The sequence below is a fragment of the Aptenodytes patagonicus genome, chromosome 11 (genome assembly GCF_965638725.1).
Source record: "Aptenodytes patagonicus chromosome 11, bAptPat1.pri.cur, whole genome shotgun sequence".
NCBI classification, from domain to species: domain Eukaryota; kingdom Metazoa; phylum Chordata; class Aves; order Sphenisciformes; family Spheniscidae; genus Aptenodytes; species Aptenodytes patagonicus.
The window spans coordinates 21,654,711-21,675,119 of NC_134959.1; the positions used below are offsets into that span (position 1 = coordinate 21,654,711).

Below are 20,409 nucleotides of genomic sequence, written 5' to 3' on the forward strand. Positions count from 1 at the left end.
CCAGGGAAGGGCGAGCGTGTGTGGGAGTCTGCTGCCATTTTCCATAATAAATCCCGGTGGGAACTGAATGTTCCCGGGTTGGGGCCGGAGGCAAACTTAGCACCGCATTTCTCTGCCGATCTGTCCTTGGGACTTAATCTCAAATCTGTTATCGCCGCCCCCATCGAACACTGGGAGTCAGCGATACCGATTACAGCGGTTTTGATATCCCTTCCAGCTATTTTTTTCCCCCTGACCAGCTCAGGGTGGTTCGAGCCAATTCTTTTCCCCCGTTAGCAGCGGCGGTGGGTGGGTGCTGGGTTGCCTCGCTCCGGTTTTGCTGGGTATAAAGACGGTGAGCCCCTCTCCGCCCCATCCCTCGCCCGGCAGGCACTGCCAGCGGGGACCCGGGCAGGGGCAATGGCCGAGCTGCCCGTCCTGGAGCTGCCTGCCGCCCTGTCCCGCTGCAGCGGCCGCTTCACCATCAGCACCCTCCTGGGCGCAGAGGAGGGCAGCCGGGGTCCCTACGCAGCCGCCGAGGGGGCCAGCTGCGACAGCGCCCACCCCACCCACCTCTCCGGCAGCACCCTCTGCACCAGGACCTTTGGCTACAACACGGTGGACGTGGTGCCCGCCTACGAGCATTATGCCAACAGCAAGGGGGTGGGCGACGCCGGGAAAGGGAGGCCCTCGCTGGCGGACCTGCACTCCATCCTCAAGGTAAGGTGGGGCTCGGCGGTGTCTCCAGCATCCCCTGGCCGGGCTGCCGGTGCCTGGTCCTCGCGATGCGTCTGTGGCATTGTGTCTCCCACTTCTTGATGCCGTGCCGATGTGCACATCCCCAGGATGGTCCCAGGGAGAAGCCAGAGGGATAATCCATCTGTTTCCAGCCGTGCGCTCAGCCAGAGCTCTCCCCGCAGCTGTGCCCCTTGGGGATGTCTGGCTGCCTTCAGCCCTGCCCACCCTCACCTGCCTTCCTCTTGTCCCCGCAGCCCGACCCAGGCCGCCTCTGCGCGCCGGTGTCTGACCCGCAGCGCAGCAATGGCCTGCCGGAGGCCGGGCCGGAGGAGGTGGCGGGGGAGCCGGGCAGAGCCCCCGCGCCAGAGCCCGTCCGCTTCGGATGGGTGAAGGGCGTGATGGTGAGTGTGACTCGTCCCACAGGGAGCATCATTCTGCCATTCCCCCCCCCCCCCCCAAGCAGGGGCAGGATGCATTTGCCCCTCATCGTCACATTTTTCCCAATATATATATTTTTCACAAATGTCTGCACTCTGAACGATTCCCCTGCCCTCCGTGGCGGGTTGGTTTTCGCTCGGCGGAGCAGCAGAGCTGGCGTGGCCCTGGCCATCCCCAGGTGCCCGCGCGCCGACGGCCGGTCCCCCTCTTTGCCCCCCCAGATTCGCTGCATGCTGAACATCTGGGGAGTCATCCTCTACTTGCGCTTGCCCTGGATCACCGCCCAGGCGGGAATCGGTGGGTGCCACAGTGCATCGCGGGCGGGATGACGGCACCAGGCTCGCTGTAGCCCAAGACACCGGGGGGGGGGGGTGTAAATGCCAGCAGCATTGAGCGTAGGGTGATGCGGGAGGGTCTGTGGGGCTGGGGGGGATGCAGGAACGAAGCGGTGCCCTCTCCCTGCAGCCCTGACGTGGCTCATCATCCTGATGTCCGTGACGGTGACCACCATCACCGGCTTGTCCATCTCCGCCATATCCACCAACGGCAAAGTGAAGTCAGGTAGCGCGTCGTGCCCCCTGTTGACACAGCCTCCGGCCACCCTGGGGGGTTCTCCTCCACCCTGGGGCTGCCCCGTGGACATGAACTCCCGGCACGGGCTGTGAGGTGCAGGGGGGCCCCCCAAAAAACGTGAGGGGGAGAGGAGGGGGAGGCAGCTAACGCCACGGGGTGCTCCTGCCATCTCAGGGGGCACGTACTTCCTCATCTCGCGGAGCCTCGGGCCGGAGCTGGGTGGCTCCATCGGGCTGATCTTTGCCTTCGCGAACGCGGTGGCCGTGGCCATGCACACGGTGGGCTTCGCTGAAACTGTCCGGGACCTGCTGCAGGTAGGAAAGCGGCTCTGTGTGTCCTCTGGGTCCCACTCCCTCCACCTCCTCCATTCCCACCTCCTCCCTGCACAAGCTGCATTAATTATCAACATTTGTGTTAACGTTGGGCCACCGATAATCAACCACTGGCTGCTAAAACCTACGGCCATCCTGGTGGTTTGGGGTAAGGGAAAGGGTTATTTCTGCGTTGTGGACGGTTTCCCCTCCCCAGGAGCACAACTCCCTCATCGTGGACCCCACCAATGACATCCGCATCATCGGGGTCGTCACCGTGACGGTGCTGCTGGGCATCTCCCTGGCTGGCATGGAGTGGGAGGCCAAGGTAACGCTCGCTTCTTCCGCTCACCTTATTCCCTTGGGCCGACAAGAGCCGTCCCCGCTGCCCACTGGGCATCCGAGGAGCGGAGGATGCCCGTAGCTCCCCGAAAACAGGCGAGGGTTTCTCCTAATGAGTTTTTCACCCTCTCGGCGCTCAAACCCCGACCCCTCAGCTGGCTCTTTCTGGTCTGGCAGGCACAGATACTGTTTTTCCTGGTCATCTTGGTTTCCTTCATAAATTACCTGGTGGGGACGGTGATCCCGGCCACCGCCGAGAAGCAAGCGAAGGGCTTCTTCAGCTACCGAGGTGGGTCCACCATGGGTTGGGGCTAGGCTCAACAGGTCCAAGTGCATCGCTGGAGCCTGGCTCTGCTGCTGTTGGGGGAGAGGTTTGCTATGGGGAGGTGCTCCTCGCTGAGAGATGGCATTAAAAACACGGTGTCTTCCTCCCGTGGGTTACCTACCATCAGCGGTGTGCCTCCATCCAGCACTGAGATGCTTCAGCCGGGAGAAAGGCGGTTGGGAGGCCCCAAATGCTTCTCCTCTGCTTCCTCCCCAGCTGACATCTTTGCCCAGAACTTTGTGCCCAGCTGGCGTGGACCCGAGGGCTCCTTCTTCGGCTTGTTTTCCATTTTCTTCCCGTCGGCAACCGGCATCCTGGCTGGGGCCAACATTTCGGGTGACCTGAAGGTGGGTTTTGACTGTTGCTGCCCAAGCCAGCGTTTCTCAGCCCTTCTCTTAAGCCCTGTTTGCCCCAGGGCTTTGGTTTTGAGCCAACTTTTAGGCCCTATTTTATTTCTTCTGGAAATTTTGGGGAAGGCTCAGCCAAGAGATGCTCTGCAGCTTTGTGTCACGATGAATTAAAATTCCTCTTGCATAGCAGCCACAATTAAAATGCCATTTTAGCGGTGCTGCTGGAAAGCTGTCTTACATCTCTCTGCGACTCCCTTGGGCAGGATCCCGCCGTGGCCATCCCCAAGGGCACCTTGATGGCCATCTTCTGGACCACTGTGTCTTACCTGGTGCTTTCTGCTACAATTGGTAAGCGGCGCAGCACGTCCTCAGGTGAGCTGGGTGGGACACACACACACCCCCCCACACACACACACACACCCACCCCCCCCCCCGAAATGGGTGGCCTGGGAGGATGCAGGTGGTGGGAGCCGGGAGCAAGCTGTGGACGCTGACAGCGATACCCCAGGGCGAGTGCCGCAGGTGCCAGACCTCGTTCCTGCCCCCATGGGGGCCAAAGTCCTCCTGGGTGGGCAACGCAGCTCATGGCGTTGCTTGCAGCCATCATGCAGTGGGGCAGCCCCATGGCAGGGACTTGGGGGATGACGCAGAAAGCGAGGACGTGGGGCTGGGTTGCGTGAAACCGCAGAGAGATGCCGGCCCTGCTCCAGCCCTGCCGGAGGGCTGCTGGGATGGCATGCGTGCAGGAGGTGAGCGGGCACTGAGTGGGTGCTGCGTGCCCCCCCCAGGTGCCTGCGTGGTCCGGGACGCCTCAGGCAGCCTGAACGACAGCGTGGCGGTGGGCTCGCCAGGCTGCGAGGGACTGGCCTGCAGCTTCGGCTGGAACTTCACCGCCTGCGCTCAGCGGCAGAGCTGCCGATACGGGCTCAGCAACTACTACCAGGTGCTGCTCGGGGCCATCGCCCGCCCTGGACCCTTCTCCTGGCCGGGTTTGTGCTGCAAGGGGTGGGTTTCCCAGGGCAGCCCTGTGCCCGGCATCCCCCCAGCATCCTGGGAGGCACCTGTGCCGTTAAAGCACCCATGTAACGGGGATGCACCGGGGAGCGTGTCTTCCTCAGGCTTTTGGACGCGGCTGGACTTCACCGCCCAGATAATGTTGATGGAAAAGCACTGAGGGCAGCAGGATGGAGCCCAGGGGCTGGAGGTCCCTTAGGGCCAGGGTGGAGGATGATGCGCTGGGGGTGCCGGGGTTCCTGACCGCCTGGTTTTCGGGCAGAGCATGAGCATGGTGTCTGGATTTGGCCCCCTCATCACGGCGGGGATTTTTGGCGCTACCCTCTCCTCGGCACTGGCCTGCCTCGTCTCAGCCCCCAAAGTCTTCCAGGTGAGGGGGTGGCGTGTCCACATCCCCCAGCTCCCGTCCCCGAGCCCGGCAGCGGGCGATGCTCCAGGCGCACGCTCAGCGCTGTGGGGCTTTGCGGCCATGAGCAGCCCCAGGGCGAGGAGGATGCTGTCACCGGCGAAGGTGCAAGGCCAGTTCGGCCCTTGCTCTTATGGGTGCAAGAGCCACCACGGCACTGCCCTCCCATGTCCGTGGCGAAGCCCGCCGCCCCCAACGCATCTCTCCCCGCAGTGTCTCTGCAGGGACCAGCTCTACCCTCTCATAGGCTTCTTCGGGAAGGGCTACGGGAGGAACAACGAGCCCATCCGCGGCTACATGCTCACCTACATCATCGCCGTTGGCTTCATCCTCATCGGTAGGTGCTCGCCGCCCTGGCACCCTCCTGGTGCCCGCCGCCAGCCGGGTGGCTCAGTCCCCACCACTGACAGATCGCTCTCCTCCTCCTCCTCCCTGCAGCCGAGCTCAACGCCATCGCCCCCATCATCTCCAACTTCTTCCTCTGCTCCTACGCCCTCATCAACTTCAGCTGCTTCCACGCCTCCATCACCAACTCTCCAGGTGGGCTGTGCCGTGCCGTGCCGTGCCACGTGGCGGGTGGCTCCCCATCCGGCTCCCCGTCCCGGCAGCGGCCACTGTGTGTGTTTGCGTGCAGGCTGGCGACCCTCCTTTCGGTATTACAGCAAGTGGGCCGCGCTCTTCGGGGCCACCGTCTCCGTGGTGATCATGTTCTTGCTGACCTGGTGGGCGGCCCTCATTGCTTTCGGCATCGTCATCTTCCTCCTGGGATACGTCCTCTACAAAAAGCCGGGTGCGTGGTGGTAACCCGGCACCGGCGACGCCCCAGGAGGTGCCTGGCCCCGTTGCTAATCCATCTTCCCCACGTAGATGTCAACTGGGGCTCCTCCATGCAAGCCAGCTCGTACAACATGGCCCTCAACTACTCGGTGGGGCTGAGCGAAGTGGATGAGCACATCAAGAACTACAGGCAAGGACGGCTCAGCGCGGTGCTGGGCACGGAGGGAGGGGGATGTGGAGCCAGCCAGCTGCCGTCGCCAGCAAACCCAGGATGGCTTCATGCCCATGGCCACGTCCTCACCACCATCCTCAGTAACCGGGAGCCCCAGCAAAAAGTCTCCAAAATCCCACGTCTTTGCTGTGTGGCAGAGGTGGAAAGGAGGGCAAACCTTGCCTTTCCCCTACCGGGCAGACGCGTTGGTCTCATCTGATATAAAAAGACCAAAGAGTGAGGCTGGACCCCCAGCCGCATGACTTCATCTCAGCCTAAAGATGCTCCCTGTAGTTGCCGCTGGCCAGGCACAGGAGAAGAGACGCAGCTTGTTTCGGAGAGGCTCGGTGCCTCCAAAGTACCAGCCTTCGCGCCCTTTTCTCTCCCTGCCCGCAGGCCGCAGTGCCTGGTGCTGACCGGCCCTCCCAATTTCCGCCCGGCCCTGGTGGACTTTGTGGGGACGTTCACCAAGAACCTCAGCCTGATGCTCTGCGGCAACGTGCTGGTCGTGAGTCACCTGCAAAAGCCGGTTGGCTCCTTGTCCTGGGGGATCCGGCCACCCGTGGGCGGTGGGCTGGGAAATCCAGATGCGTCCTGGTGGGCTCACGGGGTGGGGATTGAAATGTGCCCATTTGTGTGCTGCTGGATGATGAAATGTTTCATCTGGAAGCCTCTCCAGCCTGTTAAGCAATATTGATGAAGCACCAGGATGTCCCTGTGGGCTAATGGCTTCCCCTGGCCAAGTCATTGCCAAAGAAAAGATGCGGTAGGACGAGGCGGTTGCTCAGAGGACAGGGGTGGTCCTGCAGCCCTGAAGCCTGAAGAGCAACTGGGGACATGTGGGGCAGCAAATGCCAGCTCATCCACAACCATGACGCTGCTGGCATCGTGCGCATTGGCTGTTGACTCCCAAAATTCACTGGTTTTCTTGCTGTGATTGCAACCTCCCATGTGGGCACTGATTACAGCCAGGTCTTGCCAATGATTTGGGAGAAGAGGAGCTGGAGGTCCTCGGTGGCAAGACCACCAGCTGGAAGGGGCCGCCTGTGCCTGAGCCCCTGCCCCTTGCTCCTCCCAGGGACCGCGGAAGCAGAAGATGCCGGAGTCCCAGCTGATGGCAGACGGCCACACCAAGTGGCTTATGAAGAGGAAGATCAAGGCTTTCTACACGGATGTGGTGGCTGAGGATCTGAGAAGTGGCGTCCAAATGCTCATCCAGGTAGAGCCACCCTCTGCCGCCGACCATCAGGGTCCCTCCTCTTCCATCACTGCGCAGGGGGCTCTGACTGCCCTCCCGACCTCTGCCCCCCCCCCTCCTTTGCCTCGCTCCCCTGTGGGCTGACACCACCTGCGTCTGTCTGTCCCTGCAGAGGGGTCTCATGGGGACATCTATCCATAGGCTGCCGGCCTTGGGAAGATGAGGCCCAACATCCTGGCGCTGGGCTACAAAAGGAACTGGCGGACGGCATCCCCACAGAGCCTGGAGGACTACGTGGGCATCCTGCAGTACGGCCACGCCGGCTCCTCTGCCCCCTGGGGATGCCGGCACCTGGCGGTAGCCCTGCGGTTGGGTGCGGGGACGCTGCGACTGTGTGCGCAGGGTCCGGCCGGGCCGGCAGTGCTGCCTGACACGAGCCGGCCACCGTTAACTGCCTTCTCCTTCCTCCTTCCAGTGACGCCTTCGATTTCAAGTATGGCGTGTGCTTATTGAGAATGAAGGAAGGGCTGAACGTTTCCCGAGTGATGCAGGCTCACGGTAAGTGGTTTTGGGCAGCCGGGGATGCTCGGAGATGTGCCGGAGCCGTAGGACGTGCCAGCCGGCACCGTGTCCCCAGGCGAAGGTCACAGTCCCAGTGGGACATCACTCCTGGGCTGGGACCAAAGGCGATGGGGACACTGGGGTGCTGTCCTGTTGCCCGTGCTCTTCTCCCCCCTCCCCAGTTAACCCCATGTTCGAGACAGCGGAGCACCCCGAGGAGAACGGCACCGGTGGCAGAGCAGCCCCGGGCACAGGTCGGTCCTGGCTTGGTACCGCCCAGAGAATCCCCAGCTCCGAGGATTATTTTCGGGGAGCCGGGTTTGCAGGCAGGGTCGCGGGTTTTGAGCGGTGAAGGGGAGCAGGGCCGGGGCCAGGAGGAAGCAGTGCCTTTCCCTGCAGCCGGCGGCGCCCCTTGCCGACACCGGGACCCTCTTGCCCCGGCAGCAGACCCCGCCACCTTGGCCAGCGAGCAGCAGGCGAGCACCGTCTTTCAGAGTGAGCAGGGCAAGAAGACCATCGACATTTACTGGCTCTTCGACGACGGAGGTAACCTTCACCTTTGGCTGCTGCGGCTCTTTGGCACCCGTCTGTCTAACCAATGCGAACCCAACACCTCCATCGCGGTGCCCAGGAGGGCTCGGTCCTCGCCAAATGGTGCCAGGGCATCCCTGGCATCTCAAGAAAGTGCTGGCGAGCCCGCAGGGTCACCGCAGCCGCGTCTCCCACGGGGTGTTTTGGGGACAGGTCTCACGCTGCTCATCCCCTACCTCCTGGGGCGCAAGAAGCGGTGGCAAAAGTGCAAAATCCGGGTGTTCGTCGGCGGGCAGATCAACAGGATGGACGAGGAGAGGAAGGCGTAAGTGCTGGTGGCCGCTCGCACCCCGCAGCCCCTCTTAGCCACGTGGCCACCACCGCTGTCCCCATGGGTGGGTGGCAGGAGCTGCTTCCCCCCTTCCCTGAGCCCCCCAGGCTTTGCCGTAACGGGATCTGTGGGCTCCGACACGGCTGCTTTCCCTTGCTCCTCCAAAAATCAATGTGATTGCAGGGTGGGGAAAACCCAAGGGCAAACGGAGGATGGCGGCAGGGGTTTCTGCCGGGACGGGACCCTGCCGGAGCCGCCATGCCCTGCTAATTTTTGGAAAATGTGTCCTTTTCCCTCCGGCAGGATCGTCTCTCTGCTGAGCAAGTTCCGCCTCGGCTTCCATGAGGTCCACATCCTCCCCGACATCAACCAGAAACCCCGGCCAGAGCAGTAACTGCCCCCTCCCCTTCTCCCCCCATGCCCCCCCAGCGCCCCCAAACCCGCCCGGACCCCCTTCCCCAGCACCGTCTGCTTGTCTTGCAGCATCAAGAGGTTCGACGACCTGATCGCTCCCTTCAGGCTGAACGACAGCTTCAAAGACGAGGCTACGGTGAACGAGATGAGGCAGGGCTGTCCCTGGAAGATTTCCGACGAGGAGGTCGATAAAAACAGAGCCAAGGTAGCGCCAGGGGCTCCCGCAAAGGGTCTCCTGCTTTTGAGACAAAATTCAGTCTTTTTGGAAACAATTATTTTGCATTTGCCAACCCTCTTTGCTCTGCAGTCGCTCCGACAAGTGAGGCTGAACGAGATTTTGCTGGATTACTCGCGAGACGCGGCGCTCGTAGCCATGTAGGTGCCAGCAACGCCCTCGCGCCCGTTTCTTGCCCCATGGAAATGGTCCCTCCGGATGTTCCCCTCCGCCCTGCGCGGGGAGATCCTGGCCAGACACCCCAACACCGCGGGGAAAAGCCTTTGGAGGGCACCAAGGGGTCCGGCCCGGGTCTCGTCAGGGGGGAGGAGGTGGCGTTGCCCCTTTTTAGGGAAATAACCCGCAAATTAGCACGGGATTGAGAGAGGGGCTAAGGACGGCGCTTGGCTCGGCAGGGCGGCCGAGGGGGCTGCACTGGCTGTGCCTCACCTGGCCCCTCGCTGCCGCCGCAGCACGCTGCCCATCGGCAGGAAGGGTCGCTGCCCCAGCTCCCTCTACATGGCCTGGCTCGAGACCCTCTCGCAGGACCTGAGACCCCCCGTCATCCTCACCCGAGGAAACCAAGAGAATGTGCTGACCTTTTACTGCCAATAAAACCTCCTGGACCCCTGCTGACTTGGGATGTGAATTTTTCAGGCCGGTTTTGATCTCGGAGTGCGCTCGCCCGGGGGTCTGGGGGAGCAGCGAAGGTGTGTGGTCGCCAGCTCTCGGGAAATGCCCGCCGTGCACAGCTGCCACCCTCTCAGAAACTCATTTTGCCGATCTCAACCCATGCAGGTTGTATATAGATATAAAATAACACAGGCCCCATAGTGCAGGTGGTGCTCCAGCCCTGGGTTTGACTGGAGCCGTGCAGGTGAGGCGCGGGGTCCCGGGCTGAACTGTGCCCCGTCCCGAGAGCAGCAAGGGGACAGTGGGACTCCCGCGCCTGCTCCCCCGGGAGAGCCGGAACGGCGCACAGGGACCGACCTGCGGCCCTGGCAAAGCCACCGTCCCGGGGTGAGAACCACCCCAGGGGGGACGGGAGTGGGTCAGCACGAAGCCCAGGGGCTGCAGGGACCCTGCACGTCCGCTCAGGGACGGGGACTCCCGGCCTTGAAACAGGCTAGGCCCATCCCCAACAGCAGCGAGATGTCGCCTCGGGCTGCGGTGCCTGGCTGCAGGCGCCCCTCCAGCTCCTAACGGAGACAAAATTAACCACCAGAACCAAGACATTTCCTGGCGCGGACGGCCCCGGGCAGGAGAAACCTGCCCCGTGCGAAGCAGGAGCAAGGCTCATTTCCAAAAGCACAATCCAGGCCCCTGTGTCGCCCTGCAGGAGAAACACACAACTCCGTTCACCTCCATCTTTACAGAATTTACTGATAATCACCACCAGGATTAGAAGTGTCAGTAGAAAAATAAAATTTACAGAGTTTTCTATCATACAAAGATTTGTTCATGACAGCCGCGGTCGTTAGCGAGATAGGAAGTCGGGCGGTATCTAAATCAGCCCAGCACAGAGGATGTTCGCGCACAGAAAGCAGCGCCCCGAGCCTCAGCTCGAGCAGCGATGTTTCTCCAGTGCAGGCAGCTTCCCCGCAAGGTGTTTTCTCGACCGACGCTCCTGGCTGGGCTCCCTGCCCAGGGGTTCGCAGCACTGCCCAGCCCGGGGCACCTCGCCATCCACATTTTCACAAGCTCTTTGCAGCTTCCGGCAAGTTTGACCGAGCGAAGTCTCCCGACACCCGCTGAAAACTGAAGGAATTCCTCCGCTCGCCTCACTCAGGGTAAGGAGCACAAAGGGAAGACCAAACTGATGTGGTGAGAGGGGAGAAAACTACCGGCAGTGACCCATCTGGTGCATCAACTCAAAACTACTCCTCCTTCCCGCGTGGATCTGGTTTTACCGGAGAGGGAGGTCGGGAAGGCAGCCAGGGGAGCGGAGGATGCTCTGCGAGTACCGAGGCGACACAAAGAACTCTGCCCCAGCGCTAATACCTGTCAAGACAAGTCAGCAGCTGATTGTTCACCTTTTACGCAAGAATTCCCTGAAAATTTCACGGTGCCTGTGCACCACCGGCTCCAACTGCTCACCTTCCAAACGGTGGCCGAGCTGCCAACCCTTCAAGTGAAGCAGGACACCCCCCCTCCCCCCCCCCCAAAGCAGACTTTGGGAGACCACAATGGGTAGAAACCAGGAGGTTTTTCAGTTTGCCCAGCACCAAGTGATTTTATCAAGCCTTTTTTTTTTTTCCATTTGTTCTGAGCTCTTAACAGCCCGGATTTGTCCCCTGCGTGCCTCAGCCCCATTACTGCAGAGGAACCATCCTCATGCCATAGCACGTGGCATACTGATAAAGTGCTTTCCCAGTTGCCATCAGCTCAGTCCTTGCTCCTGAGGGATGCCAGGCACCAGGACAGGGGGAAAGGGGAGCACAGAGGGTGCCCAGGACTCTGGCTTCTAGCGTCACCTGAAAGGTAAGGCCAGACCTGCCCGGACTAAGTCCCATGAGAGACTTTTAATCCATCCAGGAAAGCGCAGGATAATTCACGCGAATTAAACCAGGCACTCTGGACAGGCGCTGCCTATGCAGCCATTTGAAATAAGAAACGGGAAAGACAGCTAGAGAGATCATTATTCCTGCTTTTTCGCTGGGGGCAGAAGCGAAGAGGGAAGGAGAGGCCCCAGCCTTCCCCTGGGGGAGGCGGCGGTAGGAAGACCAGCTCTCTACAAGCAGCACAGCGCATGGGGCGCTCCGAAGATCCAGGGTTTAGTATACGTTATACCACTTGGACCTCACCCACCTAAGGAGAAGGATTCACATTGAAGTCTTTCCTAAAATGCCCAGCTTTATTCCCTGAATTAACATGGGCTAAAATTTAGAGTAATCTCAGCGAGTAGCTCCTGAAAAACACCTCTCTCCATCAGCTGTCAACAGGCCACTCTGGAGAAGTTAGTACACAGAGAGAAATTCTTTTTCACGATTAACGCATGGCCCTGTTGAGGGCTGTTTCAGCGCAGAGGGCACGGGGTTCACGGAAGATAACTGGCCTTACGAAATGTTGCAGGTACTAAAGGCGAGCCGGTTTGGAAACCAAAGGGGTTCAGCAAAAACACAGATGGGACGCGTGTCCTGGGAGGGCTGGACGCAGGCGCCGCCTTCCCTCGGCAGCCCACACGACCGTCAGCTGGTAATAAAGAAACAAGGACCACAGCAAAGCCACGGGGCTGGCTACCCCGCCCAGCCCCATCCTTGGGATTCAACCTCGGCTTTCCCCAAGGGCCCCAAAAAGCCAAGCCCCCAGAAAGCGCCCGGCTAGCTACCCGAGAGCCCCGGCCGCGTGGCACGCCCCCAGGCAAGAGGGCGGACCTAAGAGTTAGTTAAGTCACTTAAAACAAACTAAAACAATTCATTAGAGGAGACCATACCGCCTGCCGGCAAGGGGTTGGTTCGGGGCTAATGTTCACACGGCTCGTCCCTGATGGACATGGGAGTCACCCAGGCTCTTCCCGGGACCCTCGCAGGCATCTCACCCACCGGCAGGCTGCAGGCTGGGTGCCGAAAACACGGCGCGCTCCCCACCTCCGCACCTGGGAAGCCCCAAGTGGCGACAACCCAGCGCCGGCCGTGCGGTTCTTATCAGCATGGTCACCGACGCAGCAGCGTGCCGAATTTTATACAAGCTGGCCAGCGATGTTTACATATCAGTGAAGACACCCGATTCCACCACACCAATGTAAACATGTTCAGCAAGTAAAAGGAGAACGGAGAAGTTTAAAAATACGAGTCTCCTTCAGAGCCTGAGAAGCAACAGTGCGCGCTCACACACGCACCCTGGGATTTCTAGCGTGGGCAGCAGGGCGTGGCACCCGTTCAGCTGAGCTTCGCCTCTCGGGCAGAAGGTACACAGTGCCTGAAGAGCTTCACCATAATAAAATTCACAAAAACAGCGATCCTTTTTTACGCCGGTTATTTCCCCTGCCGCGGCATTCATAGTCACAGCCCTCGGCCACAAATTTGCACTTTCATCCGTCTAAAATGATTTTTCCTTTTGCTGCTCCCAAATTCACTATGACCAAGACCTGGTATTAGAAAGTTGGGGCCAGGAAGAAAACAAATTAAGTTTCTCGTTTAAAAAATTCACATTAAAAGAGCTTCAGGTTCACTGCAAACGAAGCAGCCAGAGGTCAAAGCATTAAGCGAGCTCCGAAGACATCACATCGCTCTGTAGTACTGTTTCTACCCCAGAACAGCCCGTGTCACATCTTAGTTACATCCTGTTGCTACATTCCATCGCTGGTAAAAGGTACGTGGGCCTCCTCCTCCAGAAGCCCTTTTCCTATCCTCCAGAGAAATAAAGTTTCACTTGGCACTTAATGTTACCAAAAAGTAACAAAATTCACAATTTTTAGCTTAATTTCAAGCCACTCTGGAGGCAGGAGCAGGCCTTCATGTACCCTTTAACCAGCGGAGAAAGCACACGCCGAGGCACGCCTCGAGTTGCGCTCCCTCATGGTTTGTTTCAGAGGCGGCGCAGGCGGCAGATCCTTTGCTCCTCCTTCGATTTGTGATCCCTAGCATCTGAAGAAGGGCTAGAGAGTGGCTAAAATGCGTAGAAACGAAACCACCACCACGCAGAACGTCTGGCCCACTCCTAAAATGAGGGCTTCAAAGGGAATCATTTTTTTCCCCGCAGCTCTGTAAACTCCAGCAATGGCAGCACCTGCGGAGAGGGGAGAAAGCCAAAACGTGAACGCGTGACAGCCACCGTGAGATCTACCCTGTTGTACCACAGGGATGAAGGGGGAGGTCTCAGAGGGGCAGAGAACAGAGGGGTCTGCGGGAGGGGGCCCTGAGCCCCTGCACACCGGCTGACAGAAACGGCGGGCTGGATTTACCGTGACAAACCTCGGCCAGTAACCAACGCGTGCTGGTGGCAATGGCTAAACTGGGTGGTGAAACTCCGCCAAGGCCTCCAGAAGGTGTGGAGGTTGGGGCGGTTTCGGACGTACTCCCGTCACAAGATCCTCAACACCGCAGCCCACAGGCTGCAAATGTTACCCAGTTCTGGGCACGGACAACAAACCTGGAAGCGGTTTTTCTCCGAGTGCTCAGAAACCCGACAGCCCACCTGGCTCTGCGCCTGGCGGGCGCGTTTGGTACCCCCGACAAAGGGCTCGACAGGTGGGATGGTCCAACTCTTTCAAACACAGGGCAAGGGGGGAATATAGCCAAAACATTAATCTCCTCTCCGCCCCGGGGAATGCCGCGGTTCGACGCGCTCCCGAAAGGCGACCTCTGATCACTACAGAGCCACCCGGTCGGTATCTTCGAGCATCTACCGTACTTGTTAGGATGCCGGCGGTAATGGGTCCCACGATGCCCATCAGCAGGAGGCTCACGGACATGAACCTGCCGTACTTGTGATGCCTGAGCGTGAAGAGCGCTAACAAAGCTGCCGGGACGTGGAAGGAGAGGGAGGAGACGAGGGCCCACAGGAAGACGCCATACCACATCTCTGTGGAGAGAAGGGCCGTGAGGCGGGCTCGGGGCCCGCAGGCCTCCCGAGACGGCGGGAGGGCCCCGCTCCGAGCAGGCCCCGCAGCGGGGAGGGTACCTGGGAAGGTGGAGAGCGGGCTGGAGTAGGTGGTGGTGCCGTTGCCCACGCGGGGCACCAGGCGGAGGCTGAGGATCTGCTGCAGGAGCCCCCCGCCGCCGCCCGGCTCGCCGCCCTCCATCCCCTCACCGGCCCCGCCGCCGCCATCCGCCGGCTCCTCTTCCGCCCGCCCCCTTCCTCCCGCCCCAGCCAATGGGAAGCGTTGTGCGGTGACAGGCAGGGCTCTCCGCCAACCGCCGCTCGCCGAGGGGAGCGTCCGGGCAGCCGGGCCCCGTCCCCACCCCCGCGCTGCCATGGGAACGGCTTTCGGCCGCAAAGGATGCCGGGAGCCACCCTCACAACGGAAGCCCCTCTCGGCGCGCGGGGCGGTGCCATTGGCCGGGGCTGGAGAGGCGCTCTAGCCTGCTGGCTGCTCTCTCGTCGCTGCTCCCCGTGCTCGGCGCCGCCTCGGAGGCGCAGCCACCTCCCACCGCGCTAGGGGGCGCCCCGGGACCGGCGGCGACGCTCTGGGCGGCGGCGGGCGCGCGTGAGGAGGAGGAGGAGGCGGAGGCGGTGGCAGCGGCAGCGGGCGTGAGGCGGCCGGGGCCGGGCCGGCACCATGTCGGGCTCGGAGGAGTACTCCTCGGCCGAGGACGAGGACTACGTGCCCTCGGGTGAGCGGTGGCGGGCCGGGGGGAGGGGGCGGCGGCGGCCGGCGGCGGCGGCGGTGGTCCCGGCGGTCACCGGCTGTGCTTGCAGGTGCGGAGTACAGCGAGGACGACGTGAGCGAGCTGGTGCGGGAGGAGGCGGCGGACAGCCCGCGGCCGCCCCGCGGCAGGAGGAGCCCCCGCCGCCCCGGCAGCAGGTACGGCCGCGGGCGGAGCCGCCCCCGGTTCCGCACAGACGCGGGTTCCCGGGTGGGAGAATCCGCGTTAGCTCTGCCCGGCCCGGCTGGGGGCCGCCTCCGCCGCTGCTCGTTCCGCCGGGCGCTCTTCTTCGTTCCGGTGTAACGCCGGCGGCAGAGACCCTCAGGCTTGAAAGACACCGTGCCCGGAAACCCTCCCCAGGAGCTCGTTATTTTCCTTTTAATAAGCCTTTTTAAGTACAAAACACTTTTCGGCGCCACATCTATACTGTTTATTTAAAATCGGTTCCTGTCTTGCCCAAGTCCTCCCCTCGTGGTTCCTGCAGCATCCCAGAGTCCGTTACGTACTTACGGATACACGCACACACGTGCCGGTCCACTTCAGGGGACTGCCTGCTTCAGTCTCGCTGTGTTTACTGAGCGGCATCATCCTTTAATTAAGTAGCTTCACCCTCAAGATTAGGGGAAACCTCCCAGGTAGAGTGTCTTAGCGGGAATATGAAATACCGTGTTGCTTTGCCCATGCTTACAGTTCAGCTCGGAATAGCATTGCAGCACCTCAGTGTATATATATATATTTTTTTTTTGGTATCTGCTTCCAGGAAAAGGAAGAAAGGAGGTCTCTTGCTAGAGCCAGATGAGAAAGAGGAAGAAGAGGCTCAGCAGAATGAAGAGGAGGAGGAGGAGGAAGTGGATAATGTAGAGCAGGTGGAAAGAAACAGAGAAGAGGAAGAAAAAAAGAAAGAGGATGCTCTTTGGGCCAGTTTCCTTAGTGATGTGGGACAGAAACCCAAAGCGGGGGCTACCACGCAAGTGACGCAAGCTAAGAAGGTAACGGGGGCCTGGGCCTTCACCCAGGGAGTGTGGGAAGGGCCTGAAGCTTTAGAGCGCACAGCATTCGTTCTAGCTGGTACCTAATGTCAGTCAGAGCTGGGAAGAGGCTGGGTTCACCCCTGCCCCAACTGCTTTGTAAGCCTGGAGCCCCACCATGGGGCAAACTGTAAGGTGCTGGTTTCCTTCCAGCTGGGGAGGTCTGTGATCTGGCGGTGCTGCTTTTGGAGCTGCTTGTCAGCATCTCGGAGTGTCCCACGGAGCCCCGTTGGCTTCTCTTCCTGGTCCTGGATTCTCCTTGTGACATAGGAGCAGCATAGTGAGCTTCGGTCCGAGCTGTGCTTGTGGGCACAGCTCTCCCCCGAGGCTTGTGCCTTTCCTGATGCTCAAAAAAAGGGAGACTCCGTGTGTGTGAGTGGGGAAGCAGAACAGACCTGTGCTGACGTCTCTGTGCCTTGCCCGTCATATAGTGAGGACGTCTGGAAGATGCTGCATGTTGGGATGGACATTTGTAACAAGAATAGTTACAAATTTAGTTTACTTTATAAACTCCATTAACATGCTCTCACTCTATGCCTGCAGAGGTTTTCTGTAGAGAGAATTCTGTGTGTAATCAGCTGTTTAAAAGGATTTGGTTCTTAATAAAACCAAATGCACGTATGTGCCTTGCAAAACCTCTCACACTGGAGGTGGTAGAAGGGAAGAAGGTACCAAAGCTGACCTTCTGTTGCTAGAATTGTCTTTTTTCTTTTTTTTTGAGTGGTCAGCCAAAAAAGTATTTTGTAACAAAAGTCTGGACTCTTGACTCAGTGATGCTTGGCAAGTGCAGTTCTCCTCACTGTGTGAAGCTTCTTTCCACAACCGTTGTAAGGTTGCAGAACAGGTGTAGTTGTGTAATCTTTGCTTGCAACTTTTAGAGGAAGAGTCCTTTCGTCTGAACCCTCCTGCTTCTCTCCACCTCAGTTGTTACTGGCTGAACAGCTGAGGTGGTTACAGGTAGAATTAGAGAGAAGGACAGAGGAAAAATTCTCTTCTGAGCAATTCTACTTTTATGGGCAGATCGCTAAAATGTGAGTGGTCTTTGAAAGTTCCTCCGTAGCCTAGAATAATTTATGGAGAGGTGAAGTTCCTCTGTTCTCTTTGTGAACTTCTTCAAGCAGACATCTTAAGTCCAAATTAAGATCTCTGCGGTGTGTGGGTGACTTAGAGCAAGAATTTTGGCTTTTGTTTTGATTATTTACAGGGTCTGAGGTTTTTTATGTATGCTGTTAAAGCTGTAGTTGTGAGTGAGTAAATTAAGAGGCGTTGTTGACAAGTACCTTAACAAAGATATTTCCCTCTCAAATTAAAGAGACATTATTGACAAGTAGCTTAATATCTTCAGGGTTCTCTATGAAGATCAGCCTTGCTTTTCCTGCTGATGGGTTTTGTTCTTCTATATTATTGAGTAAAAATAAACCTATTTCTGTGTAATCCACCCTGGCAGCTTTACTGCCTGGCGGTGCTTAGTTGGGGAGAACTGAGTCTTCAGGCTTCTGCTTGCTTTCTGGACCACAGCAGTGTATTCTTGCTCCTTCCTACATTTAATTACAACTTCGCTTCTCGTTTTGGATCTGTTTTGATCCTTGAGCTCCACTGAGAGCCTGGAACCAAAGTGGGGAATTCCCTTCTGGTGGCAGGGGCGTTTGTTTCCTTTTTCTTGTCTGTGGGTGACTTGCTTTGACCGGCCAGCCGAAATTGCAGGGCTACCCGAGGTCTGCGTTGGGTCCTTGGCCCCTTTGAGTCGTAATTTGGCTTGGCTCCACAAATGCATTGTTTTGCTTTCTCCTTTGTATGTTTTGTAGGCTGAAGAAGAGAAGAGTGGGAACAAGCTTCAGGAGAAACCAAAAGAGTCTGAGAAGCCAAAAGATTCAGGAAAAGTGACAATCACCAAAGTGTTCGATTTTGCTGGTGAGGAAGTCAGGTAAGTTGGCAGATGTGATGTGTCTGCCGCGGGCTCAGAGCAAACCGAGTGCTGCTCTTCTGCTGGCAGGCTGGAGGTGTGCTGTGAAGCCTGGCATATCTTCTCTTTCTCCTTTACCATTTTTTTTTTATCATGAGCACATACAGACCTCAGGGAAAATGAAGCCAAGATTTTCCTGCCCGAGGGCTGCAGAGTGTCCTCATATGCAGGCCTCAGTCTTTGCTCAACTTCAAAATATGCCTGTAAATTCACTTGGGCTTCCCTGTCTGGACAGTGTTTAAAATGGTTGGCAAAGCTTCCCGGTGGCGCTGCCACTGTGGAGGCTGAGACACGGAGAGAACCGCATATGGCCCCCCAGGGATGACGGCAATGCATTTTATTCCTTCAGTCTAGTCCAAGCCCTGTGCTGGGGGCAGGATATTTGCTGGCACTTTCCCCGGTGATGTGCACAAACCACTACAAAGATCTGCAGACGGTAAGAGGTGTTTTGCTGAACGGACTAATAGCTGAGTGCTTTTACCTCTGAAACAGCTGCAGCAAAGGTGATGGCCTAGGTAAAATCATCCTTTAGGCCGAGTTTGGCTTGCAAGGTGCCTCTCGGGATGCGCTGCAAAAAGGGGCAGGCGTTTTATAAATACGTAAGACCAGAACTGCGGGGCCTGGGTGAACCCACTTGAAATCTGAATGCACTGTGACCTTGTGGTTATTACCATGGTGTATTTTTTTTTTAATATGTAGCTGTAAACCTGGTTTTGTCAGATGAGAATTTCGCCTCTATTTTGTGTGACAGCAGAGGGCAGCAGTTCCCAGCAATAACACCCACGCTGCCTAAATCTGGAGGAGGAAGCGGAGAGCAGGGGCTTCCGCTGCTCTTGCTTTTCATGTCAGCACTGCTGCCTGAGCTGTTTGAAAAATCTGAGGAGAGCCATGAGTCATAGTAGCGACTTCCCTATTTCCCTGCACAATCCAGGCTGTAGGAATACCCTTCACTCACTGATGAAATGGCAAAGAACTGCACGACTGCAGCTTTTCTGAGAGACAGTATGTGTCATACGCTTTCTACAAAGGAAAGGCGAAGTCTTTCCCGTGGACAGATGAAAATCTGTAGCAGAATTAAAGACAGAAATTTTGTCTTCTGATGCACACTCCCCTCCTCAGCCGCCAGCTTGTTTGTCCCTGATTTTTCTGGTTTTTTTCTGGTTCAAACGCGATGTCCTACCAGATGAGAATAGCTGAAGATACAGGATCGCAGGGCTGTCATACAAAAGCCTTGTTGGGTTCTGACGTATCATCAGATGGCGTACGGCAGAACTGCGTTCCTGGTGCTTTGGGGTGGCATGAAATCAGCATGCAGTCTTATGTGAAGTCTGGACATGTCCATCTGCGTGTTGTAGGTGAGTGTCATGACCTAACGTGAGCCTAGAAGCGTATCGCTTAAAGGAGGGGGTTGATTTACAGGGAAACTTGCCTTGTAGGCTTACTTCAGAACATGAGTCTTCCACTTGCGGAAAGGAATTTTTTTTTGTGCAATTTTTTTGTGAAGTATAGGACCCTTTAAAGTAGGGAGTTAGTAAAAACATCTGCCTTGAAGCTTCTTGTTTACCTGTGTCTATGAAAAGAAGCCCCAGATAATTATGATTTAAGCATAGAATTACTCAGGTGTTGGTCTGATTCTGGCATTCTAGATTTTGCCTGGTGGTTACAGATTAGCTTTACCAGTGCTGCTCTTGCTTTTATTGGTAATATTAGTTGGAGGGGCCGGGGAAACTCTGTCCTTCAGAAAGTGGCTTGCCTTATGTGAACAGAACTTGTCCAGGGCTCCTAAGATGCTGAGTTTGTGCTTTTGACATCAGTATCTTATCTGTAGTTTCTTAATAGCTATAGCTAAGTTAGATAAAGGCATATTTTTCTGCACCAGTTGCTTTTCTAGTGTCCTTTGTACTGCTCAGTACTGACTGTTTCCCCTGGGGATCTGCAAAGGAATCGATCCAAGTTTCTACTAATTTTTGATCAAATAGGCAAAAGCTGGAGCCTGGGCGACAATGAGACTGTAATCCTACAAACCACCAAGGCTAATGTATTTTTTGTTTACAGCAGCCGTTGTATCAAGAGGTTACAGAGCCAGCAACAGAAAGCTTGCAGCGAGGTCTGGAGGACTGTTTTCTGCTGGCGCCAGAGTTACAAAGTGCTGCTTTCTTTAGCTCTTTGATAACACAAAAATCCTTCGGTGTTTTTTGCCCCCTTGATTTTTGTGATATTCAAAGCTGAAGCTTTTGTGTTGTTTGCCACATCTTGCATCTCTAAATGCGTTACACTGTTAGCTGTGGGCAGGATAGAAGGAGCTATCGCTGCTTACAGCTACCGGTGCTTTCCTGTAACGGCAGTAGGTGAGGGCCAGAGGGCTGGTTTTTCTTTAGAATAGTGGGAGGTTGTCTT

At 57.6% G+C, this 20,409-nt stretch overlaps 3 protein-coding genes across 10 annotated transcripts in view; 2 read left to right on the forward strand and 1 right to left on the reverse strand.

Moving 5' to 3' along the window:
• Positions 1–375: 375 nt before the first annotated feature.
• On the forward strand, positions 376–9,349 carry SLC12A3 (solute carrier family 12 member 3). 8 transcript variants are annotated; one of them, XM_076349403.1, is made up of 26 exons: positions 376–699; positions 972–1,118; positions 1,377–1,452; positions 1,621–1,716; positions 1,903–2,042; positions 2,257–2,367; positions 2,559–2,670; positions 2,923–3,053; positions 3,320–3,428; positions 3,845–3,999; positions 4,333–4,440; positions 4,690–4,813; positions 4,915–5,016; positions 5,111–5,266; positions 5,344–5,443; positions 5,861–5,972; positions 6,543–6,683; positions 6,864–6,970; positions 7,138–7,220; positions 7,406–7,477; positions 7,623–7,769; positions 7,968–8,079; positions 8,389–8,475; positions 8,548–8,704; positions 8,807–8,874; positions 9,187–9,349. In XM_076349403.1, exons 1-26 carry the CDS (start codon positions 400–402, stop codon positions 9,326–9,328), a joined length of 3,195 nt encoding a protein of 1,064 aa, XP_076205518.1. In that variant the 5' UTR covers positions 376–399; the 3' UTR covers positions 9,329–9,349. The 8 variants fall into 8 exon arrangements, with proteins under 8 accessions (XP_076205518.1, XP_076205519.1, XP_076205521.1 ...); XM_076349404.1 differs by having other exon boundaries at positions 8,569–8,704; XM_076349406.1 differs by having other exon boundaries at positions 7,668–7,769.
• A 1,552-nt stretch (positions 9,350–10,901) lies between these two features.
• TMEM170A (transmembrane protein 170A) lies at positions 10,902–14,465 on the reverse strand. Its single transcript, XM_076349413.1, has 3 exons — positions 14,336–14,465; positions 14,066–14,236; positions 10,902–13,441 (listed from the first exon to the last, which is right to left on the reverse strand). The coding sequence occupies exons 1-3, from the start codon at positions 14,454–14,456 to the stop codon at positions 13,311–13,313; spliced, it is 423 nt and encodes a 140-aa protein (XP_076205528.1). The 5' UTR covers positions 14,457–14,465; the 3' UTR covers positions 10,902–13,310.
• A 429-nt stretch (positions 14,466–14,894) lies between these two features.
• CFDP1 (craniofacial development protein 1) overlaps positions 14,895–20,409 on the forward strand; it is a 67,108-nt gene continuing 61,593 nt past the window's right edge. The window contains exons 1-4 of the mRNA XM_076349412.1: positions 14,895–14,988; positions 15,074–15,179; positions 15,782–16,010; positions 17,855–17,973. Of these exons, the coding sequence (XP_076205527.1) occupies positions 14,934–14,988; positions 15,074–15,179; positions 15,782–16,010; positions 17,855–17,973 (509 nt within the window). The 5' untranslated portion in view covers positions 14,895–14,933. The remainder of the gene's footprint in view (positions 14,989–15,073; positions 15,180–15,781; positions 16,011–17,854; positions 17,974–20,409) is intronic.